This window comes from Passer montanus, unplaced genomic scaffold (genome assembly GCF_014805655.1).
Source record: "Passer montanus isolate IOZ18808 unplaced genomic scaffold, ASM1480565v1 scaffold123, whole genome shotgun sequence".
Lineage (NCBI taxonomy): Eukaryota > Metazoa > Chordata > Aves > Passeriformes > Passeridae > Passer > Passer montanus.
Genome location: NW_024359056.1, coordinates 590,660 through 610,712, shown reverse-complemented (window position 1 = coordinate 610,712; position 20,053 = coordinate 590,660). Strand labels below are relative to the sequence as shown.

Here is a 20,053-nt window from a genome sequence, read left to right as displayed (position 1 = left end):
GCTTTGCGTCACGAGCGCCGAGTCAATCTCGAGAACATCGAGTCTCCTGTGAAGTGTGGCCCTGTGACATTTCCCAGATGCCTGGAGTGCTTTTCGAGTAACCTCGTTGTTTTCTTAGCTATTAATGAGTTACTGGGAACAGCGCAGCAGCCTCGGAGCAGCCTGGGCTGGTGGAAGGGGCTGGGATGAGATGGGCATGAAGGTTCCTTCCAACCCAAACCACGCCGTGATTCTGCAGAGTCCCAGAACACCCTGAGCTGGAAGGGACCCACTGGGATCATCCAGCCCAGCCCCAGGCCCTGCACAGACACCCCAAAATCCCACCCTGGGCATCCCTGTCCAAACACCCCTGGAGCTCTGGCAGCCTCGGGGCCGTGCCCATTCCCTGGGGAGCCTGGGCAGTGCCAGCACCTCTGGGGGAAGAGCCTTTCCTGAAATCCAACCTTTCCCAAAATCCAACCTTTCCCTGATCCCCAACCTTTTCCTGGCCCCTGACCCTTCCCTGGTATCCATCCATCCTTTCCCTGGTATCCAACCTTTCCCTGGCCCCCAACCTTTCCCCGACCCCCACTCTGGCTGACAGTGAAACCCCTCATTTCCAGGGACAGCGGGGCCATTTCTGCACGCTCGCACCCCAAATCTTGAAGCAGCGATACCGAAACCATGACCCGGCCCAGTCCCGAGCGCTGCCCCGCGGCCGTGTCCCGGTCCCGGGCCGGGGCCGTGCGGGGCAGGTGGTGCCGGGGGCCGGGAGAGCCTCCTCCTTCTCTTCTTCCTCTCCTCCTCCTCCTCCTCCTCCTCCTCCTCCTCCTCCCGCCGCGCTCTCCCCGCCTCTCTCCTGCGCTCGGCGCGCCGGGGGCGGCTGTAAAGTTGGGCGCGTGCCGGGGAGTTTAGAGCGTGTTTGGGATCGCGTTTGGGCGGCAGGAGCGGGGCCAGGAGCGGGCCGGAGCGGGCCAGGAGCGGGCCGGAGCGGGGCCAGGAGCGGGGCCAGGAGCGGGACAGGAGCGGGCCGGAGCGGGGCATGGCTCAGCAGCCCGGCGTGCCCGGCCCGCGGCTCCAGCGCGGGGCTGCGGCGGGCGAGGCGCGGCGCTGAGGAAGCCCCGAACCCCCCAAAGCCCCCGGGACCCCCGGGCCCGCCGGCATGGCCCGCTGGATCCCCACCAAGCGCGAGAAGTACGGGGTCGGTGAGTGAGAGCCAGCCGGGATGCCCCGGAGCTGTGCGCCCCTTCCCATCCCATTCCCCCCTTCCCGTGCCTTCCCTCTGTTCCGTACCTTCTCTCCCACTCCGTCCCATCCCTCTCTTCCATCCCGTCCCTTCCCTCCTTTTCCTTCTCTCCCGTGCCCTCGGAGCCTTTCCGTGCTCCGCTCCTCCGCCGTGCCCGCTCCGGCGGTGCCCGCTCCCCGAATCCATCGGGCTGTGTGTCCGGCGCTCTTCTCCACGAATCCCTCAAAGTTCGGGGCTGACTTGTATCATTTTGCCTCTCCAGCATGTTTTACGCTGAAAAAGGCTCTAGCACAGCAGAAGAAATTTGCCTGCTGGTGTGCCTGGAAGGAGATGTGGTTGGAAAGGATAGAGGCAAATTGAGGGCTCAGGGTGGCGTCTTTGCCAGCGGCTGGAGATCTGGATTTAGGGTGAAAGCTTGACTGGAAATGTCCCAGGCCTGGTTGGACGGGACTTGGAGCAGCCTGGGATAGTGGAAGGTGTCCCTGCCCATGGCAGAAGTGACACTGGAGGAGCTTTAAGGACCTTCCGACCCAAACCATTCCATGATTCTGACTGACACCTTGGACCTTCTGCTCTGTGCCCTGTTTAAAAGGATTTTTCTGAGTGCTGGCTCACTTGTATCTAACAGGAACAGAACTCTGTGGTGTTGCTGATAAAATTCCGCTTTGCTTGAGAGTTTTAAACCCACAGTTTTGAGGTTGGTGGTGAGAATTGGGCAGGGAAGGTTTGGCAGGAAGCCACTCATGACACAGAGCTTTTGATGATTTATGTTACTAAGAGTGATCTGTGTCACTGGTGCTCAGCACTGGACTTCTCAATGTGAGAAAAAATTACGAATTTTGTGCTTGCAAAGTGTTCATTGCCCCAGCTCCCACGAGGGTGTTCAGCCCATGAGCTTGAAGGTGAAAAACCTCACCCTGCATGGTTTTCACAGCGAATTCGAGCTGGGTGACCCCTCCACCCAGAGTGGCTGTGCAGGGAGGCAGCTCAGCTCCTCGCAGGAGCTGCACAGACATTTTACACCACACAACCTTATCTGGTTTCTCCAGGTAACTGGCAGGGTGTGGAGTGCTGACACCCTGAACTTTGTTTCTTGCTGTTTATCCATGGAAGTGTGTACACGGCCTGCTGAGATTGCTGCGGGCACCCGTAACTCCCAAACTTCGGTGGATGATCAGATAACCCGTATCCTGCCGGCTGATTGCCGTGCTGGTGTTTTCTGAGCACACCTTTGGGCAGGCTGCTCCCCAGCTCTGATGGCCTTGGGCAGCAGATGAATCACAGGCACTCCTCTGACTTCCCTTTTATTTATTACCTTCCGGGGTGATTTTCCGTGCTGGCCTCAGCCAGCTGCTCCTTGTGACAGCTCCTCTCCCAGAAAAGGCACTGGCCTGACAGCAAGCAGGGTGGAGGGAAAAAATGCCTCTCCCTGCATGTTTCCACCCAAAAAGTGTGTGGTGGGATGTATCTTGTGACTCCTGGGTGATCAGCTGGATGAAGAAGGTGGTTTTTTCCTCCTGGTGACATGGGGGCTGTCCTGCTACAGCTCAGGGGTTTAATTTGCAGCCCGGACTGATAAAGTTGATCCACAGGCAGTGTCAGAATTATTTAGGCACTGCCTGGCTTTGTCAGACTTTGACAAAGAGTCAGAGTTTGTCAGAGTTTGACTCACTTGCACTGTAATTTGGTCAGTTTGGTGTTTGCAGACTTGATGAGTGTCTCATCTGCAAGCGTGTCCCGTGCTGTGCTCGAGGGCCCAGCTCTCACTGCTTTGGGGTCACCTGGAAGGGGTTGGTGAGGTTTACAGGAAGGTTTGGGCTTTTGGGCTGGGGCTGTGCCAGTGCTGAAGTGGCTGCAAGGACAGAATGCCCTGGTTTGTGTGGCGTGGTGACACATCCCAGCCAGGCATGAAGTGCAAAGGCACAGCTTTTGTTCAGAAAGAAAAGACTGAGGGGGGAATCTCATCAATCCATACAAACATCTCCAGAGGGTGCCAGGATGGTGTCAGAGCCTTCCCAGTCATAATAAAACACAAGTTCCACCTCACCATGAGGAAGAACTTTTTCCATGGAGGCAGATCCCTGGAACAGCTCCAGGGAGGGCCTGGAATCTCCCTCTCTGGTGACTTTCCAAAGCCACCTGGATGATTCCTGTGTCCCCTGCTCCAGCTGACCCTGCCTGGGCAGGGTCTGGACTGGATGAACTCTAGAGGTCCCTTCCACCCCTTAATAGTCTGGGGTTCTGCAAAAGAACACCCAGGTTGTAGCTGCTGCTGCTCTCTGCTTTGGAAACTTCTGTAGAGCTGCTTGGATTTATTTAAAACAGACCCTGGAAGTCATGGCAATGGAGTGGGGAATTCCAGGAAGCCAGCCGTGTGATTCAGTGTCACTTGTCTGATTTCTGCCCTTCAGAAGGGTTTCTGTCCTGGGTTGGATGTTACAGATCATGCACTGTGAGTTCCAGTGGATTTGCTGGGTTTAGCTCTGCCCTGAACTGGTTAAACTGGGGAGGGCTCCCCTCCCCACAGATGGCAGAGGGCTGAGTTTGGAGTACCAGCAGCAGGGAGGGCAGAACTGGGAATTGCAGTTTTCAGGGAAGCAAACGTGAGAGACAAGCAGCTTGCAGCTCTTGCAGCTTCTCCCTCGCAGTGAGTTCCCAACCGAGTGACAGATGGGATTTGGGAGGGACAGAAGCACCACAGCTCAGCTCACAGGCAGCATCTCCTCCCTGAGCAGCAGGGTTTGCTGGTCTGCCACAGCCTCCTTGCCACAGGCTTCACCTCTGGTGTTGGACTGCAAGAGCATCTTCATGGGAAGCTGATCATTCTTGGGCCACACTGAACAAAATAACCTATTGTGGTCATGTGTTTCTCTCAAAAAGGAGTTGTCACTTGCAGAAATCCTTTCACAAAGACTCCTTCTGGTCAAAAAACTGCTTTGAGGGAAAGAGCACCTTAGGGTATTCCCAAGACTTTTAACTTTTCTTATCTATTTGTTTTAAAATTATTAACTTAGCGCATAAGGAACCAGTAATGTAATTACTTTCTTTTTCTGCTGGCAGTAACCTGGATTTGCACTTTAACTCAAGTGCTACACCTGGGTTGTAAAAGCAATTCTGTCATTGCTCATCAGCTGTTCTTCACTTTATGGCCTGGAGACTTAATGGAGTGAGAGACCCTGGAGTCTGTGGAATCTGAAATGAGCCTGTAATAAATCCATTATAAACAAGCCACCAGATCCCTTTTCCTGCCCCTTTCTGCTGGAGTGGCAGTGCTGGCCTTGGGGCCAGGCTGCTCTCCAGGTGTCTGCAGTGGTGATGGATCAGCACACCAGGTTCTTGTGGCTCCTCTGACTATGAACCAACAGGATGTGAAGTGTTTATTCATCCTTGTGCAGCCTGGGCTGAAAATGCACCAATTGTTCAGTGAGCACACAAATCTGAGCTTCCAGAATCGGGAATTATTAACTCAGGTTTGCTTGGAAAAGCCCTGAGATGTGAAAACCAGAGTAATTTGCGTTTTGGTGAAGGTGGTGGCTTGCACCTGGATGCACTGGGAGGGCTGGGGGGATTCCATTGTCCTGAGGGAACAGCTGGAGCAGTGCCAGGGGATTTTAGGTTGGAATTTGGGAAAGGTTCTTCACCCAGAGGGTGCTGGGCACAAGGCTGCCAGAGCTCCAGGAGCTTTTGACCACTGCTCCAGGGATGCCCAGGGTGGGATTTTGGGGTGTCTGTGCAGGGCCTGGGGTTGGATCAGCAGTCCCTGTGAGTCCCTTCCAGCTCAGGACTTTCCATGATTCCTTGACCCTCATTTTTGGGGCAGTGTGGCTGTTCAACAGAGTGTGTGGTGAGACCTGGGAGATGACCCTGGAATTACCCCTGCCAGGTTTTGGTGCCTCTCCCACCCCTGGCACCTGTCCTGGCTGGCAGCAGCAGAGCACTGAGCTGCTTCATTTGAAAATAAGCATTGAAATTTTCCCTGTGTGGGATCCCACTGGTGGCTGGTTCCAGTCATGGCTCAGGTGTTTGCAGCTCCTCAAACAGCAAGCAGGGCCTGCCAGCCCTGGGGGATTGATGGGGCAGGGAGGGAGCTGCAGGACCAGGTCTGCTCACTGTGGTTTGGTTTGTGGCGACTCCTGTGATGCCTTGGAGTGGCTGCCTAGAACAGGGGCTAGACAGAGTTTAAGTGGGTATTCATTCATAATAAATAATAAATGGATTAATAAAAATAATAAAGAGCCATAATAAGAAATTAATAAATATTTATTAATAATAATAAAAATATTAAAGGCCTTCAGTAGATACACCCTGGGCAGTCAGAAGCCTTCAAGGTGCACAGTGCTCACAAGTTTTTCAGACAAATAGAAGTTTGGTCCATTTACATATCAGGGGTTCACTTACGGCTTCAGGTCATGCAGTCCTTTACCCCCAGTTTGCTCCCCCCTTTCCCTTCTGTTGATGCTTTTTGGGGCTGAGGCAGCAGAGTGTCCTTGGCTCTCAGGCTGGAGGGATTGTTCTGTGTGCCCAAAATGTGAAGACAGTAACTGACACTCTCTGTGGAGCTCAGAGTTCTGCACTAAGGCAGTGCAGGGTCTGGGAAATATAAAAGCTAAAATTTAATGCATCACCTGGGCTGCTGGGCCATCAGCTCCTGGCTCCCTGTCCCCATTCCAGGCACCTGCAGAGCTCTCCCCACAGACAGTCTGGGATCAAAGCCCTTCACACTGCTGGGAGTTGTGCATCCTGTCAAATTAGGGCAAAATCCATATTTGTCTCAACTTGCTCCTTGCTTTCCCCCCACCATTCCTGTTCTGACTTGGAGCTCACGTCCCCTGTCGTGCCTCTGGTTCCTTGCAGGGCTCCAGAGGCTGGAAAAGCCAATCCCCCCATTCCTGCTGCAGAACTGCCCACCTTCCTTCCTATGGACACAAACACTCTGCTCATTCCTCCTGCTTTATTGTCATTTATGGCTAAAAATCCTCTGATGGCAATGCCAACAGAATTCCCAGTGGGGAAAAGCAAACCTTTGGCATTGTGAACAGCAAAGAATTGAATCTTCCCAGCAGATGACACTTCATTTCTGATCTAGTTTCCCAACTTTTATTGCTGTGTCTGCAGTTGATTTGATGTGAAATTTGGCTGTGCTGCTTCTTGTTTCCATACTACTTTCTATTTTTTTAAAAATCCATATTAGCCAGGGTCTGTCTTCTCTTATTTTTGCTGATTTCTACTCTCTTGCTTAAGTCATTCCCTGTGAAATTAATCCTGTGGACTTCAAAGGCATCTCACTGCCATGAACAAGACTTTCCAACGTTCCTTATCTTGCTCTTACTTTGAAAAGAAATATTTCCCCAAGTGTTTTGTGACTTGTGGGTGCTTCAGTTTCTGGCTGACATCACCTTGGTCTTCGGGAACTGTCCCACAGTTCATCTTTTTAGCAATTAAATCCCTTTATGGAGGCTCTAAAGAGGCATCCAGAGCTTGGCTGCTTCTGGAGCTTGGGCTGAGCTCTGTGCTGCTGATTAAATGTGGGTTAATTGTTCTGAGGTGTCAGGAGATGACAGGAACCAAATTCTCCCAGAGCTGGGTGTGGGACCAGTGCTGAATTTCACACCAGAGCTTGATTGTTCTCGTGGTTCTTCCTCTGGCATAGGGACTGTATTTGCCAGCACAACTGCAAATGGGAGTTAAGAAGAGGAAGAGTGAAATAAACACTCAGGAACTGAGAAAAACGTAAATATATTGGTCAAAAAACAGTGACGGTACTAATGTATAATATTTATCACCATGTGTAATAATCCTTATCATTCAGCTTTGAAAAACGCACATCCCTTCTGCCTGCAAACTTGAATTGAAAATCTACATTTTTTGCTCTTCAGCTTGCACTTTACTTGACTGGTAGGACATTTCATTCAACTATTGCTTTTAAAGAAATTTCTGCCAGGACATTAAAGACACAGCCATGACCACATCAGCCCACAGCCATAAACACATTTTCCCCTTGCTGCTGGAGCTGAGGGGATGTTTCAGGTCCAGTGCATTTAACTGCTGATGCCTGAAATCCTGCCATGGATTTGGGTGCATTTGCCAGCAAACCTGTGCTAATAAAACCAGCCCATAAATACAAGTTACTGAACAGCTTTTTGGGCTGGCAGTCCGTGGTTGCTTTCATAAAGTGATGATGTTGCAGAGTTTTAGTTGGAGCAGTTGCTAAAATGATAAAAATGTCATTTTGGTGCAGTACAGGCTGTTCTTCCCAGGGAGATCTCCCTGGACTGGGGGGAAGCAGCATTTAAAGGATTCATTCTCTGGCAGCCACGTTCAGATGGTGTCTGGCACCTTGTCACAGAGCACAGCCAAAGCCAGCAGTGCTGCTCGTGCTGTGGGGAGCATCGCTCACTGACACTGAAATTTTGGGAGCTGGTGGTGCAATCCAAGTGCCCCTCGTCCTGGAGGGTGCTGAGTCTGAGCCAAAAGTTCATTAAGGTGCAGTGGAGATAATGATTCCTGCTCTTGGGAAGCCTGGAACTTTGATCCTCCATGCAATAAAGCCATTTATGGCTTCAGCTCCAAAGTTCTGAAGTTCTGAGAGTGGCTCAGAATGTCATGGGCAACTAGTGGCCAGTTAGTTCTGGAAAAATGCCTTTTTAATTTTTTTTTTAATTTTTTGGCTTATTTCACCTGATTCTTGCAGCAGTTCCATTCTCCTACTCTGACAATGCCATGGGGGCTTCAAGCTGCAGAGACAGAGTTTGATGTAAAGGAATAAAAGTAGGGAAGGCTTCAGTAGTTAATTCTTCATCATCTGGCATCTCAGGCAGTTTAATTAAAACTTACTGCAAATTTTAGAGTAGTTTGTTCTTCATTCTTCCTGGCAACAAAATAATCAATATTTTTGTTTGGCTTTTTGCTTCCAGTGTAAGACCCCTCCATTCCCTGCCAAGATTTCCTGCTCCTCATTTTAATCCTATTCCCCCTTTTCTTGTTACCTGGGATAGGTGGCAAGAGAAGAACGTCTTGGAATTTGCATTTCTCTGGAAATGAGAAGCTGTGAAGCAGTCTGTCTGTGTGTGCCCGTTCTCTGATGGGCTGTGTTCTGCAGAACGGGGTCAGTGAGCCCCAGGCCATTGAGGGAAGGGGAATCTGCCCCAAAGTCCACCTTGGGTGAGCAGAACTGGAGGTGCACAATTGCAATCCCATTGTTCTGCACGTCAGAAATTCTCCTTGTGTTACCCCTGCCAGCTCCAGAGCGCTCTGGGGTTTCCTTAACAGGTTTAGTGGAGCTAAAATCTTCCTCAGCCCTGAATCCCAAATTTCTGCAAATGGGCTGAGCCACACTCTGAGTTCTTTCCTCAACCCCTGGGAGAGCTGCCCTGTCTCCTCCTGAGCCTGGCTGCACAGGGGAAGGTGTTGGAGCCTTTGATAAAATTCCCAGCTGTGACTCGGGTGGGTTTTGTTTGCAGCTGACAGGGGGGGTCCCTCAGCTTCAGCCTGGCTTTGCTGTTGGTTGTGTTCATGCCAGCAAGGGACGGGCTGAAGTTTGAGCTCAGGGGACCTTTCTGGTGAAGTTCAGCCCACAGGCACTGTTGGACCCTGTGCTCAGATGTTTCTCTCTTAAATCTCTGCCCCCTCAGGGTAGGAGCACTCTCAGCTCTGGGCAGGGGCATTTCCAACTTTTCCTGCTCCTGCTTTGATGTTTTGCCCAGTGAGAACTGGGACAGTAATTTCAAGCCAGTGGCAAATCAATTAATTCTTTTGAAAGTGCCACATGCTTTCATGTTGGAAATGAGCTGAGCGGTCCAATTTATGGAATGGTGGGGTCTTGCTTTTACAAATCTGCCTGAACATTTCATTGGAAACGTTATTTTGTTGTACTTAAAGTACCCAAGCACAAATTGCACTTTTAGCTCGGAGGAGAAAAGGTAATTACAGACAGACGTGATAAAATCCAGTTGCAGTTGTGTGGGTGTTATAAACAAACACTGCATCTTCACAGGCTGTAAAATGAAAATTAAATCAGAGGTTGCTTTTGTGGAGTTGGATTTCAGAGCCCTGGTAGGGGTGTGCAGTTATTAAATCAGAATCAGTGCCACGGTACTGTGGGGTATAAACTCCTTCTTGTGGAGGGCACAGCCCCAAGAATGGCTTTGTGTTCTCCCAAGTCTCTTTGTCCAAAGGAACAAAGGAAAACCAAAATAGCTCAGGTGTGTTGAGTTGCAGTGATGCCAACAAGCTGGGCTGAGCACAAACCAGGTTCTGCCCCTGAAAACCACAGGCAAAACCATTTGCTCTGTGGTCATGTTGGAATTGCATGGGGTCAGGGGGATTATTTTAAATGTTTTACTGTATTTTTGGGAGAATAGTGGTCCTTCAGTCTGGGGTCCCAGAGAGGCAGAGCAAAGCTGCAGGGCTTGGAGGACAGTAACATCAGCAGCTTGAACTCTGACAGGATCCCTGGCAGGGATCACCAGACCTGGAACACTGCAGCCTTCAAAACTGTTTGAGGCTAAGCTTCACTATTTCTCTCTCCTTTTCATGTTCAGACACTTTCAGGGAGGTGCTGCTCTCACTGGGGTGCACTGGGAGCAAAAGCTGGGCATTCCCCAAACCACAGCCTGGGGAATCACAGGATCAGGGAAGATCAGGTTGGAGGAGACCTCAAGGATCACCTGGCCCAGCCCTTCCTGGCCAAGCCTTGAGGAGCACCACAAACAGATGCATCAAACCTGATAACATTTACAGAAGTGTGAAGAGAGGCCAGGCTGTTTTTCCAGCTGTGTCTCTGCAAAGGGAACATTTCCTGGTGTTCCAAGGGGACTGGAATTGCAGGTCTGGGTGTTTTGATTTTTTTTTTTTCTGAAATCATGGCCTAGATCTGGTTGGGTGCTGTGAATTCAGGAGCAGGTTGGCTCCTCTACTGGCAGCACTGATTTATTTCTCCTCTGGCTCACAGCACTCCCTCTTGCTCCAGACAGGAGCTGAGACAGCTCATGTAGATTAATTCCTTATCTGAGCTTAAAACCCCCAAAGGCCCTTCAGAGTGAAAATAATAGAGGAAATGGAGAGGCCAGTGAAGAAAATGACACAGCAAAAGGTTTGTGTGTGAGTATTCATTGGGTGGAAAATAAACCAGAGTGTCTGTGAGGGTCAGAGCACGGGAGCAGCTGAAGTTTGGCTCCTTCCACCCTGAACATTCTCAGAGACAAAGCAGTTTGTGCTGGGGTGAAATTGTGCTGGTGCCCAAATCTGGCTGTTTAGGGTGTATCTGTGTCCTTGTGTGCAGTTCAGATGCACTCTGAGAACTGAATATTCTTTATTTTTACACAGATACCGTGGTGTAAACACTTTGCAACAAATATTTGAGGAGAAGGCAACTGCTGGGGATTCTGCAGACATGAAAATACAGAGATTATCTCTTTTTTTCCTTACAATCAGGCTATCTCGTGCTTCAGCAGTTCTGAGTGATCTCAGTTTGCCTGATTTGGATCTGAGAAGCTCTAATTAAAATCCAGGGACTCATCTCTCCCTGCTCCAGAGCTCTGTTGTGGAGCTGCCTGTGGGTTTGGGGGTGTTTAAAGCCATAAGAGACCATGGGATCATCCCCTGGGAGCCCTTGTGTAACCTTGGGAAAGCCTCCCCATTCCCATGGGCTGGGCTGTGAGGTTGTTTTTCCTAAAGCAATCCAGGCTTTAGGAGATTAAAGCACTGAGCCCAGGATCTGATCCAGCCCCGGATGGGGAGTGAGACAGGATTAGCCCAGAGATGATGAGGGCGTGGCTGGAAGCCTTCCCTGCTCCCAGATCTGGGAATCTGTTCCATTTGGGCTGTTTGGCCAGGGCAGAATCTGCAAAACCTCTGATTATTGCCTGGCTCACTCCAAGATAATCCATTATTCAGAGGGAATCAGGGAAATCTTTCAGGCTTTGATCAGGTGTGCATCAAGTCCTTGTCCTTGGCAGGTGAGCAGGACACCCTCATTTGGGATTGGCTCCTGGAGCAGTCTGAGGTTGGAAGTGTTGGAAGCCTCTTGAGGGCAGTGGCTCTTCCTGCTTTTCTCCAGGTTCCCAGAGAGAGGGTGAATGTAAAACCCAGCAGTTACAGCACCCAGATTAGAAAGGGCACGTCCCATCCTCCTGCAGAGGCAGCTGATGTCATTGCTGAAATGATTTAATGCTTATTTTTGAGATAACACAGTTGAAAAATGTTGAGTGCATTCATTGTGTGAGGTCAGCCTGGACCAGTGAGTGCACAAGGTGCTGGAATCATAAACCCACAGAATTCCAGGGAGTTTGGGGCTGGAAAGGACCCTAAAGAGCCTCTCATTCCCTGGGCAGGGATAGTCCACCTGAGCTCCTCAGAGGCTCTGCTGTCTAAGGGTGGCTGTTAATGAAAGCATTTCCAGCTGCATAATCCCATTAAATCTGAATTACTGACATCCCAAATGCTCAGCACTCACTCAGAACTTTTGGAATTGATCTGAATGGCAGCAACCACCATCCAAGAGTGGGAATTTTTTCATAACAGTGACTAAATGCCTGTATTTCCAGTGTTGAACCATGAATTACTTTTTTTTTTTTGAAGCAGAAAAGTGGCCTGACATCTAAATCTTAATTATGCCATTCTCGGTTTGTCAGACACAAATTCCTGGGAAGTTACCAGAATGTTTTTGCTCCATACATAAAAAAGACTTTGTTCCTCTGAAGAATTAATTCCTTGGGTAGTTCCTTGTTTTTTAAATAAAGCCACTGTGTTTTTGGCTGGATCTTGGCACCGGGGACCATCCCAGGCTGTCCTGCAGAAAGGCCATTCCTGAGTGCTGCAGCAGAGATCAGATCACTCTGGTTGTGTGCTGTGGGGTTTGCTGTGGGGCTGAGGGATGGAAGGAGCTCCTGCAGGGCGCTGAATGGAATCCTTTGTTCTGGGGAGCAGCCCCAGCCCCTGCTGGCAGAGGGGAGGGCAGGGGGAGCGGGACGTGGCATTTGGACAGGGTTGTTGTGTCTTTGTGGTGGGTGGGGCAGGGGGGGCTCAGAGCCAGCTCTGAGATAATGGATCTTGCAGGGGCTCTGTTTTCCAGGCCAGTAATGCACATTTCAAGTGCCCTCGTGGAGGGAAAGATTCCATTTCCTTCTGATTTGAGTTACACAGAAATTGTGGGTGGCAGTTGCTGCTTCCTTCTCTTTGCATTTTGAGGCGTTTTAGCCCGGCTTGGCCTTTAGGGCAGTCTTGAAAAGGAATGAATCTGGGCAAAATGGGTCTAGAATTAACAGAAGCATGGAATCATGGAATGATTGGGTTGGAAGAGACTTCGCAGCTCATCCCATCCCACCCCTGCCATGGCAGGGACACCTTCCCCTGTCCCAGGCTCTCCAACCTGGCCTTGGACACTTCCAGGGATGGGGCCACAAATTCTGTGGGAGCTCCAGACCACCCTCACAGGGAGGAATTCCTTGCCAACATCCCATGTAACCCTCCCCTGTGTCACTTTGAAGCCCTTTCTCCTGAAATGCCCCATCTGTCCCTGGTTCCACCCAGCTCAGGTTCCATGAGCTGCTCACAGACCTCTTGCACACCGAGGCTTCTCCGGGGGCTCTTGCACAAAGAGGAGCTTTGTGGGTTTTAAAGCGTGTTTTGGGGTTTTCACCTGCAGTGGAACTGTTCTTTTGCTTTGTGCCCCGTGCCTGGCGCTGAGGCGTGCCCTGTGTGAGCTGTGGTGCCGTGCTCAGGGGTGTGTGCTGGGCTGGCCTGGTGGCCCAGGGCAGTGACGGGGCCAGACCTGCTCCCTGAGCACCCTCCTGAGCCCTGGCTCTGCCAGGCTCCCTCTGCCACCGTGCAGTCCCTGCTTTGGGGTGACTTTGGGGCAGAGCATCCCCCGAGGTTGTGCAATGCCCTGAGGGTTCCTCCTCCAGCCCCGCTGAGGAATCACCCTCTGCCCTGGAGCAGGAAAATTGCTGCTTATCTTCACCTTCTGGCCCTGGCTGTGCCATAAAACCAACTGCTCATGGAATTATCTGCTGCCCTTTCCAATCCTGAGGGATTCCATGGGCCGGGTGCACTTGGAAAACACATTCTTCAGCTTTTAACCAAACTGAAGCACTAAACCAAACCGAGACGTTGCCTCCAGTTGTGCTCAAAGAAATTATCATTAAACAAACCCAAGCTCGTGTTTTCCACCTCTACCTCCTTATTTGGATTAAATTTCCTCAATTTCAGTGCTGCTTTTCATCTGGGATGATAAAAGAAGCAGGATCAGCACTCTGAAGTGAATTTCAAAGGACAAAATCACAGCTAAGTTTAGCTCGGAGCAAAAAGACTTAACTTCAGATATTGCTGCAAATTTGAATACAAAAGTCCCTGTATTATTTTTCCTTCTTCCTTTCTCGCTGCTCTGTCAGGATTTAAGTGAAGGGGTTTTATTTTTCCACACCATGCCCATGTTTGTGCTGTGAAGCTTCCTTTTCCTTTCAAGTCGGTGAGAGGTCACGGAGGGGGCTCAGAGCACAAATCCCTGCAGATGGGATGGCTGAGGAACAGCTCTGACTTCCAGCAGCAGGAAACATCACTTCCAACCAGCAAAGTTCCCAGGGAAAATATGCCAGCAATTTGTCTTTTATAATCTTGTACAAGAGCACGAGGGAGGAGGTTTCAGACAGTGACCCTCTGTTCTGGCTTAGTACAGTCTGGCATGGCAAGGAAAGATAAAATTGACTTTTTTTGTTGGGTTTTTTTTGATGTGGGAGTTCCTCCAGGTTGTAAATGCTGCGTGTTGGGATGTGAAACCTGCCTGGTGGAGCAGGCAGGGGGAAAGCAGGGGTCAGTTCTGTCTTGTGGCTGCTGTGATCTTTAGGAAGGGGAAGGGGACGGCTGGGTCCTCGCTGGTGCTCTTGGCGCTGAATTAACTCTGTGTTCCCACAGAAAGGCTGGGCCTGTGTCCACCCACCTTTCCCTGGGCAGCAGTTTATGGGAAAAATGCAGCCTGGTGTTTGTATAATGAGTGATTGTCCCAGAAAAAGCCAGGGCATGTGGGGATTGTGTGTGGGAATCCCTGGGTGTGGCAGCCCTGCAGCGCCACAGGGACCTGGAGGGGAACTGGGGGTGCTCCGGGGCTGGGACCCCTCTGCAGGGCTGGGACAGCTGGGAATGTCACCTGGAGAGGGGAGAGATCCAGGGAGAGCTGGGGATGTCACCTGGAGAGGGGAGAGATCCAGGGAGAGCTGGGGATGTCACCTGGGAAAGGGAGAGAGAATGTCACCTGGAGAGGGGAGAGATCCAGGGAGAGCTGGGAATGTCACCTGGATCCAAGGAGAGCTGGGAATGTCAGCTGGAGAGGGAAGAGATCCAGGGAGAGCTGGGAATGTCACCTGGAGAGGGGAGAGATCCAGGGAGAGCTGGGGATGTCACCTGGAGAGCAGAGAGCTGGGAGTGCTCACCTGGAGCAGGGAAGGCTCCAGGGAGAGCTCAGAGCCCTTCCAGAGCCTGAAGGGGCTCCAGGAGAGCTGAGAGGGACTGGGGACAAGGATGGAGGGACAGCACACAGGGAATGGCTCCCACTGCCCGAGGGCAGGGATGGATGGGAGATTGGGAAGGAAGTCCTGGCTGGGAGGGTGGGAGGGGCTGGGATGGAATTCCCAGAGCAGCTCTGGCTGCCCCTGGATCCCTGGCAGTGCCCAAGGCCAGGCTGGAGCCCCTGGGACAGTGGGAGCTGCCCCTGCCCTGCAAGGCTGGCACTGGGTGGGATTTAAATCTCTCCCAACCCAAACCAATTCCACGCTTCTCATTCACGTCCACCTCTGGCCATGAGCATTATCCAGATTTTTCTGTTAAGATGTGAATGGAATTTTTACTTATAGGCCAGTTCTGGGGTCTTTAAGGTGTGTGAACTGCACACCCAGCTCACCAGTCAGCTTTAACATCCTGATTTCCAGCCCCTTTGTGGGGAGGAAGAGGAAGGTGGGTGCAGAAGCAGCTTTTAGGAGCAGAAATCCATTAAAATTCCGGTAATCCTGTGGAAATAATGGGTTCAGAGCATTGTCCATGTATCTGTGACACAAACTGGGGCCCTGGGGACAAACCCCTGCAGCAGAGGAAGCTGTCCCTGCTTGGGATCGGGTCCTGCAGGGATCCCCAGCCTGCTCCTGCTGGGAGATTTGTAGCCACAATATTTTGAAGAAAGCTCCAATCTGGGAGAGAATTCCCGGTGGTGAAAGCCCCAGGATGTGCTGGAGCCCTGCCAGGAGGCACAGCACCTCATCCCCTGGGAATGGGAGCACTTCATGGGAATTTCCTGGCAGAAGAGCTCTGGTTTTTATTTATTTATTTCAGTCCCAGTCCAGAGCTTAAACACAAACTTTGGGAAGTCTCAAGAATTCTCTGAAAATGTTTGGGTGATTTTTTTTTGCTTTGTTAAAAACAAATGTGGTTCTTCACCAATGGATTTCCTCAGGGATACATAAATATGGGAATTTTGGGAAGATTTCATTGCTGCGTTTAGGATATGATCTATTCTTAAATCAGTATTTTAAATAAATTAGGTGGTCTGGGTTTGACCTGCTCTGACTTTGCTGACAATTCCTTGAACCACAGCAAAGCATTTCACTGATTTTATGTCTTGGTTTGAAAGCAAATTTAATTTACACTTTCTTGCCTGGTGCTAGGGAGGGCTCTGCTTTGCCCAGTGAAGCTGCAGCAGGTCCCAGGGAAAGGGAACTCCAGGAGTGTGGGCTCCTGCACTTAATCCTCTTCCCCCTGGAAATCCCATAAGCATCCAGCTTAACTTTGTCTTTGGGAGGGATTAAATTGGCACAGAATCCCAAGTTTTGGTGCTAAAATTGGTTCTTGGCTGGGCAGAGCAAACAAGGGTGATTTGGTTGGGAAAGGAGTGTTTGAGTCTGGATTGGGGGTGGTTTTTATTAACATCCCATTTCTGATGTTTTCTGATGCTGGAGTTACTCCTGAGAAAGACTGAAAATGATAATTCCAGAACTTGTTGTGCCTGAGGGGGTGGTGAGCTCTGAGGGCAGGTTTTGGCAAAGTGGGAATGTTCAGCTCCTGCAGAAGTGTCCCAGGCCTGTCTGGAAGGTAAAACCCCACCTTTGTTCTCTGTTAGTGATACTTCATGATAAAATCTGGAAATACATCCATTATGTCCTTTCCCAGTGTATTCCATACCCAGAGTGACTTCATCCCTTTATCGCCTTTCCCAAAGGAAATGGTTCATGGTTCATGGTTTTCATGGCTCTCTTTTGCCCCTTTTCTCCCCATTTTTCAGCCATCTACAACTACGATGCCGTGCAGGACGTGGAGCTGTCCCTGCAGGTGGGGGACACTGTTCACATCCTGGAGATGTACGAAGGTAGGTGCAGCTCACAGGGGGTTTGAAGGGAAAACAGGAACAAATCAAGATTCTTTTTCAAATTTTAGATCTGTATTTTCAACTTCTTTTACACCCCAAAGCACAGATTTGGTGCGTAGTGGCTGCTGTAGCATCTTAATTTTTAGAATAGTGTTAAAAATGTAGAAGTGCAGAGGATTTCTCATCTCTGTGCTGTTCCAGGCAGAGTTTATAAAGGTAAGGTTTCACCAAGGTTTCATCTCAAGGCAGCAATAAAAGAGAGAGAAACATTGAATTCTGGCTGTTCACTGCTGTTTTTCACCTCTTTGCTTTGGCTCCTCTTTGGGCCAGGCCAGGCTCATGGGATCAACTGATCCTGCTGGAAAATAAGAATAATAATTTAAGAAAAACCCCTAGCTTTTAACCTGAGTTAGTTCTTGATCTGAGTAGATGACAGAAAAGGAGAGGAAAGGGCGGATTATTTCATAATTCAGGTTGTTTTGAGTTGTAATATCACAAACTGGCATTAAATGTCCTTAAAATGCTCCAGTTGTGGAGCTTCCATGCCCTTTTTAGGCTGTTTCTCCTAGTCCTTCACTGGGACATTTTTCATAATAACTTAATGCAAACCACAGAGTGAACAAACTTCTTAATTTAAAGATTAAAATGACACTTGAGTGTTTCAACCCTCCCTATAAAATTTGATTCTTTGACAAAGATTTCAGTGTTAAGACTGGAACAGAGCCATTCAATCATTTCAAGGAATGCTCTGGTCACTGCTTCCCTCTCCAAAACTCAAAGGTAAAATATAAATCCAATTATTTTCACAAAGCAGCATCAGTTTGAATGCAGACTCTGTGCTCTGGCTCAGCACTGAGAACAGGGAGCTGCTCCTGTAGCAGTTTGTTCTTGGCCCTTTGCTCCCTTTCCCTCCTCAGCAGCAGCTCCCAGTCCTGGCAGAGTCTGTCGTGGTTTTACCCCTCTGTGGGTGACCGTGGTGGGGGAGAGGGGAAAAGGGGAAATACCCTGTGGAAATCACTGATTTATGACATGGTTCTGCAAAAAGACACAGGGCAGGAGGAGGAAAACTCCCTCGGGAAGAGGAGGCGTCTTGGACTTGCCAAAATTTGAGGGGATTTATTTATTTCTCCCTGTTTTTAATTTTTTATCATTGTGTAGCCCCTATTATTGTAATCAGTTCAGCAGAGACAGGAACAGGGAATGAGTACATAAATGGCACCCTTTTTTTGTCTTAAATCTCCCAGTTTGGAGCTCTGTCAGGACAGAGACAGGAACAGGGAATGAGTACATAAATGGCACCCTTTTTTTGGCCTGAAATCTCCCAGTTTGGAGCTCTGTCAGGGGAAAATTGCCTGCGAATAATTTGGGAAAGAGGGGAATGTTTTCATGTGTGCAGGGGAAAGTGATGGATCCCATATGCTGAGGCATCAGTGGGGAGCAGGAATCTGTGGCTGAGGCACCTCGGAATTCCTGCAGGGCACCAAAAATCCCCTTTCCCAGCAAGAGCAGCCAGAAATCCAGGCCAGACAGTTGGGAGTGTACAGGGGGAGGTGCAGAGATGGTGACTCCACTGTGGGTCTGCTCTAATTTCCTGTAAAATCACCTCAACCCCTCCCCATTCTGATATTCTGCCTGCCTGGGAGGAGCTTGTGTATTCCTGAATCTCTTTTTTTTGGGGGATATCAGCTCTCAGCTGTGTTCTCAGCTCTCTGTGGCTCTGGTTTTGAGGATAAATGTTCTCACAAGAGGCTTTTTCTGCTCCTTTTCATGCTGATGCTGCCTGCTCACCACCAGAGCTGATAAAAACTGGTTTTGTTCTCTAATCACTGCTCTTATCTGGACACACAAGCCTCGACTGAGGAAAAGTTTCCATGGAAGCAGGGTGGGGGCTCTGGGGGAGGAAAGGCTGGAGATGCCCCGTGGAGTCATTTTTGGGGCTGGGAGGTTCCCCATGAAGTCATTTTTTGGAGGGTTGAGACACGCCCTGTGGTGTAATTTTTAGGGGTTGGATGATGCCCTGTGGAGTCATTTTTTGGGGTCTGGGAATTGCCCTGTGAAATGATGAAATATGTGAATATGTGAATATGGGAAATATGTGAAATAATTTTTGGGGGTTGGGACAAGCCCTGTGAAATCGTTTTGGCTGGTTGAGAGATGCCCTATAAAATAATTCCTTGGGGTTGGGAGGAGGAAGCCCTGTGAAGGCATTTCTTGGGGCTGGGAGATTCCCTAGGTAGTTATTTTTTGGGGGGTTGGGGATGCCCTGTGCAATCATTTTTGAGGCTGTGGATGCCCTGTTCAGTAATTTTTAGGGTTGGGGATGCCCTGTGCAGTCATTTTTTGGGTTTGGGATGCCCTGTGCAGTCATTATTGGGGTTGAGGATGCCCGGTGCAGTCATTTTTGGGGTGCAGTAATTTTTGGGGTTGAGGATGCTCTGTGCAATCATTTTTGGGGTTGGGGATGCCCTGTGCAGTCATTTTGGGATTGGGGGATGCAGTCGTTTTTGGGATACAGTAAATTTTGGCATTGGGGGATGCTCTGTGCAGTCGTTTTTGGGATACAGTAAATTTTGGCATTGGGGGATGCTCTGTGCAGTCGTTTTTGGGATACAGTAAATTTTGGCATTGGGGGATGCTCTGTGCAGTCGTTTTTGGGATACAGTAAATTTTGGCATTGGGGGATGCTCTGTGCAGTCGTTTTTGGGATACAGTAAATTTTGGCATTGGGGGATGCTCTGTGCAGTCGTTTTTGGCTCCCCTTGCCCTGCCCATAGCTGAGGGCATTCCCCAGGCTGGCAGTGCAGTTCGTGGGGGCTCAGGGAGTTTGTCAGGGGCTCTGGGTCCAGCAGCCCCTGGGTGCTGTGGCTGCCATTGCCCAGCTCAGGGTGCTCAGGAGCACATCCCACCGTGTCCCCAGGGCTGCTGCTCCCTGATCCAGAACCTTCCTGCATTTCCTGAACCCAGGTGGAGCTGGCTGTGCTCTGGGGTTCTGGCTCTGCAGGGATCCATCCAGGGGGATCCATGGCACGTTCCTGCCAGGAGCAGCAGTCCTGGGGTGGGTGCTGGGGTTTGGTGTTTGCAGTAAATGTTATCTGCTCCCAGGGCTGCCAGACACAACACAGACAGCTCAGGGGCTCAGGCACAGGCAATAAAGGGAATTTTGGGTGCACTTTGGGGCAGTTCTGGGCTGCACAAACCTCTCCTGAGGTGGCTCCCAAACCCTCTGGGCAGTCCCTGCAGTCAGGTGCTGCTCCTGTGCTGCCTCACAGTGCCAGGAAACTTCTTGAAATTGCAAAATCCCTGCTGGGTTCTGCTGCCACTGCAAAGGCTGGAATCACAAAATCCTGAGTGCAAGGGACCCACAGGGATCATCCAGCCCAACCCCTGGCCCTGCACAGACACCCCAAAATCCCACCCAGACTGGGGCTGAGCTGTGAGCACTCTTTACCTCTTGTTTTCCAAGCCCCAGTTTCCAAGTTAGG

The 20,053-nt window shown here is 50.3% G+C and overlaps 1 protein-coding gene across 1 annotated transcript in view; it reads left to right on the top strand.

Moving 5' to 3' along the window:
- Nucleotides 1–902: 902 nt before the first annotated feature.
- The window catches only part of DOCK5 (dedicator of cytokinesis 5), an 81,033-nt gene continuing 61,882 nt past the window's right edge, over nt 903–20,053 (top strand). The window contains 2 exon segments of the mRNA XM_039698364.1: nt 903–1,184; nt 16,488–16,571. Coding sequence (XP_039554298.1) covers nt 1,142–1,184; nt 16,488–16,571 — 127 coding nt within the window. The 5' untranslated portion in view covers nt 903–1,141.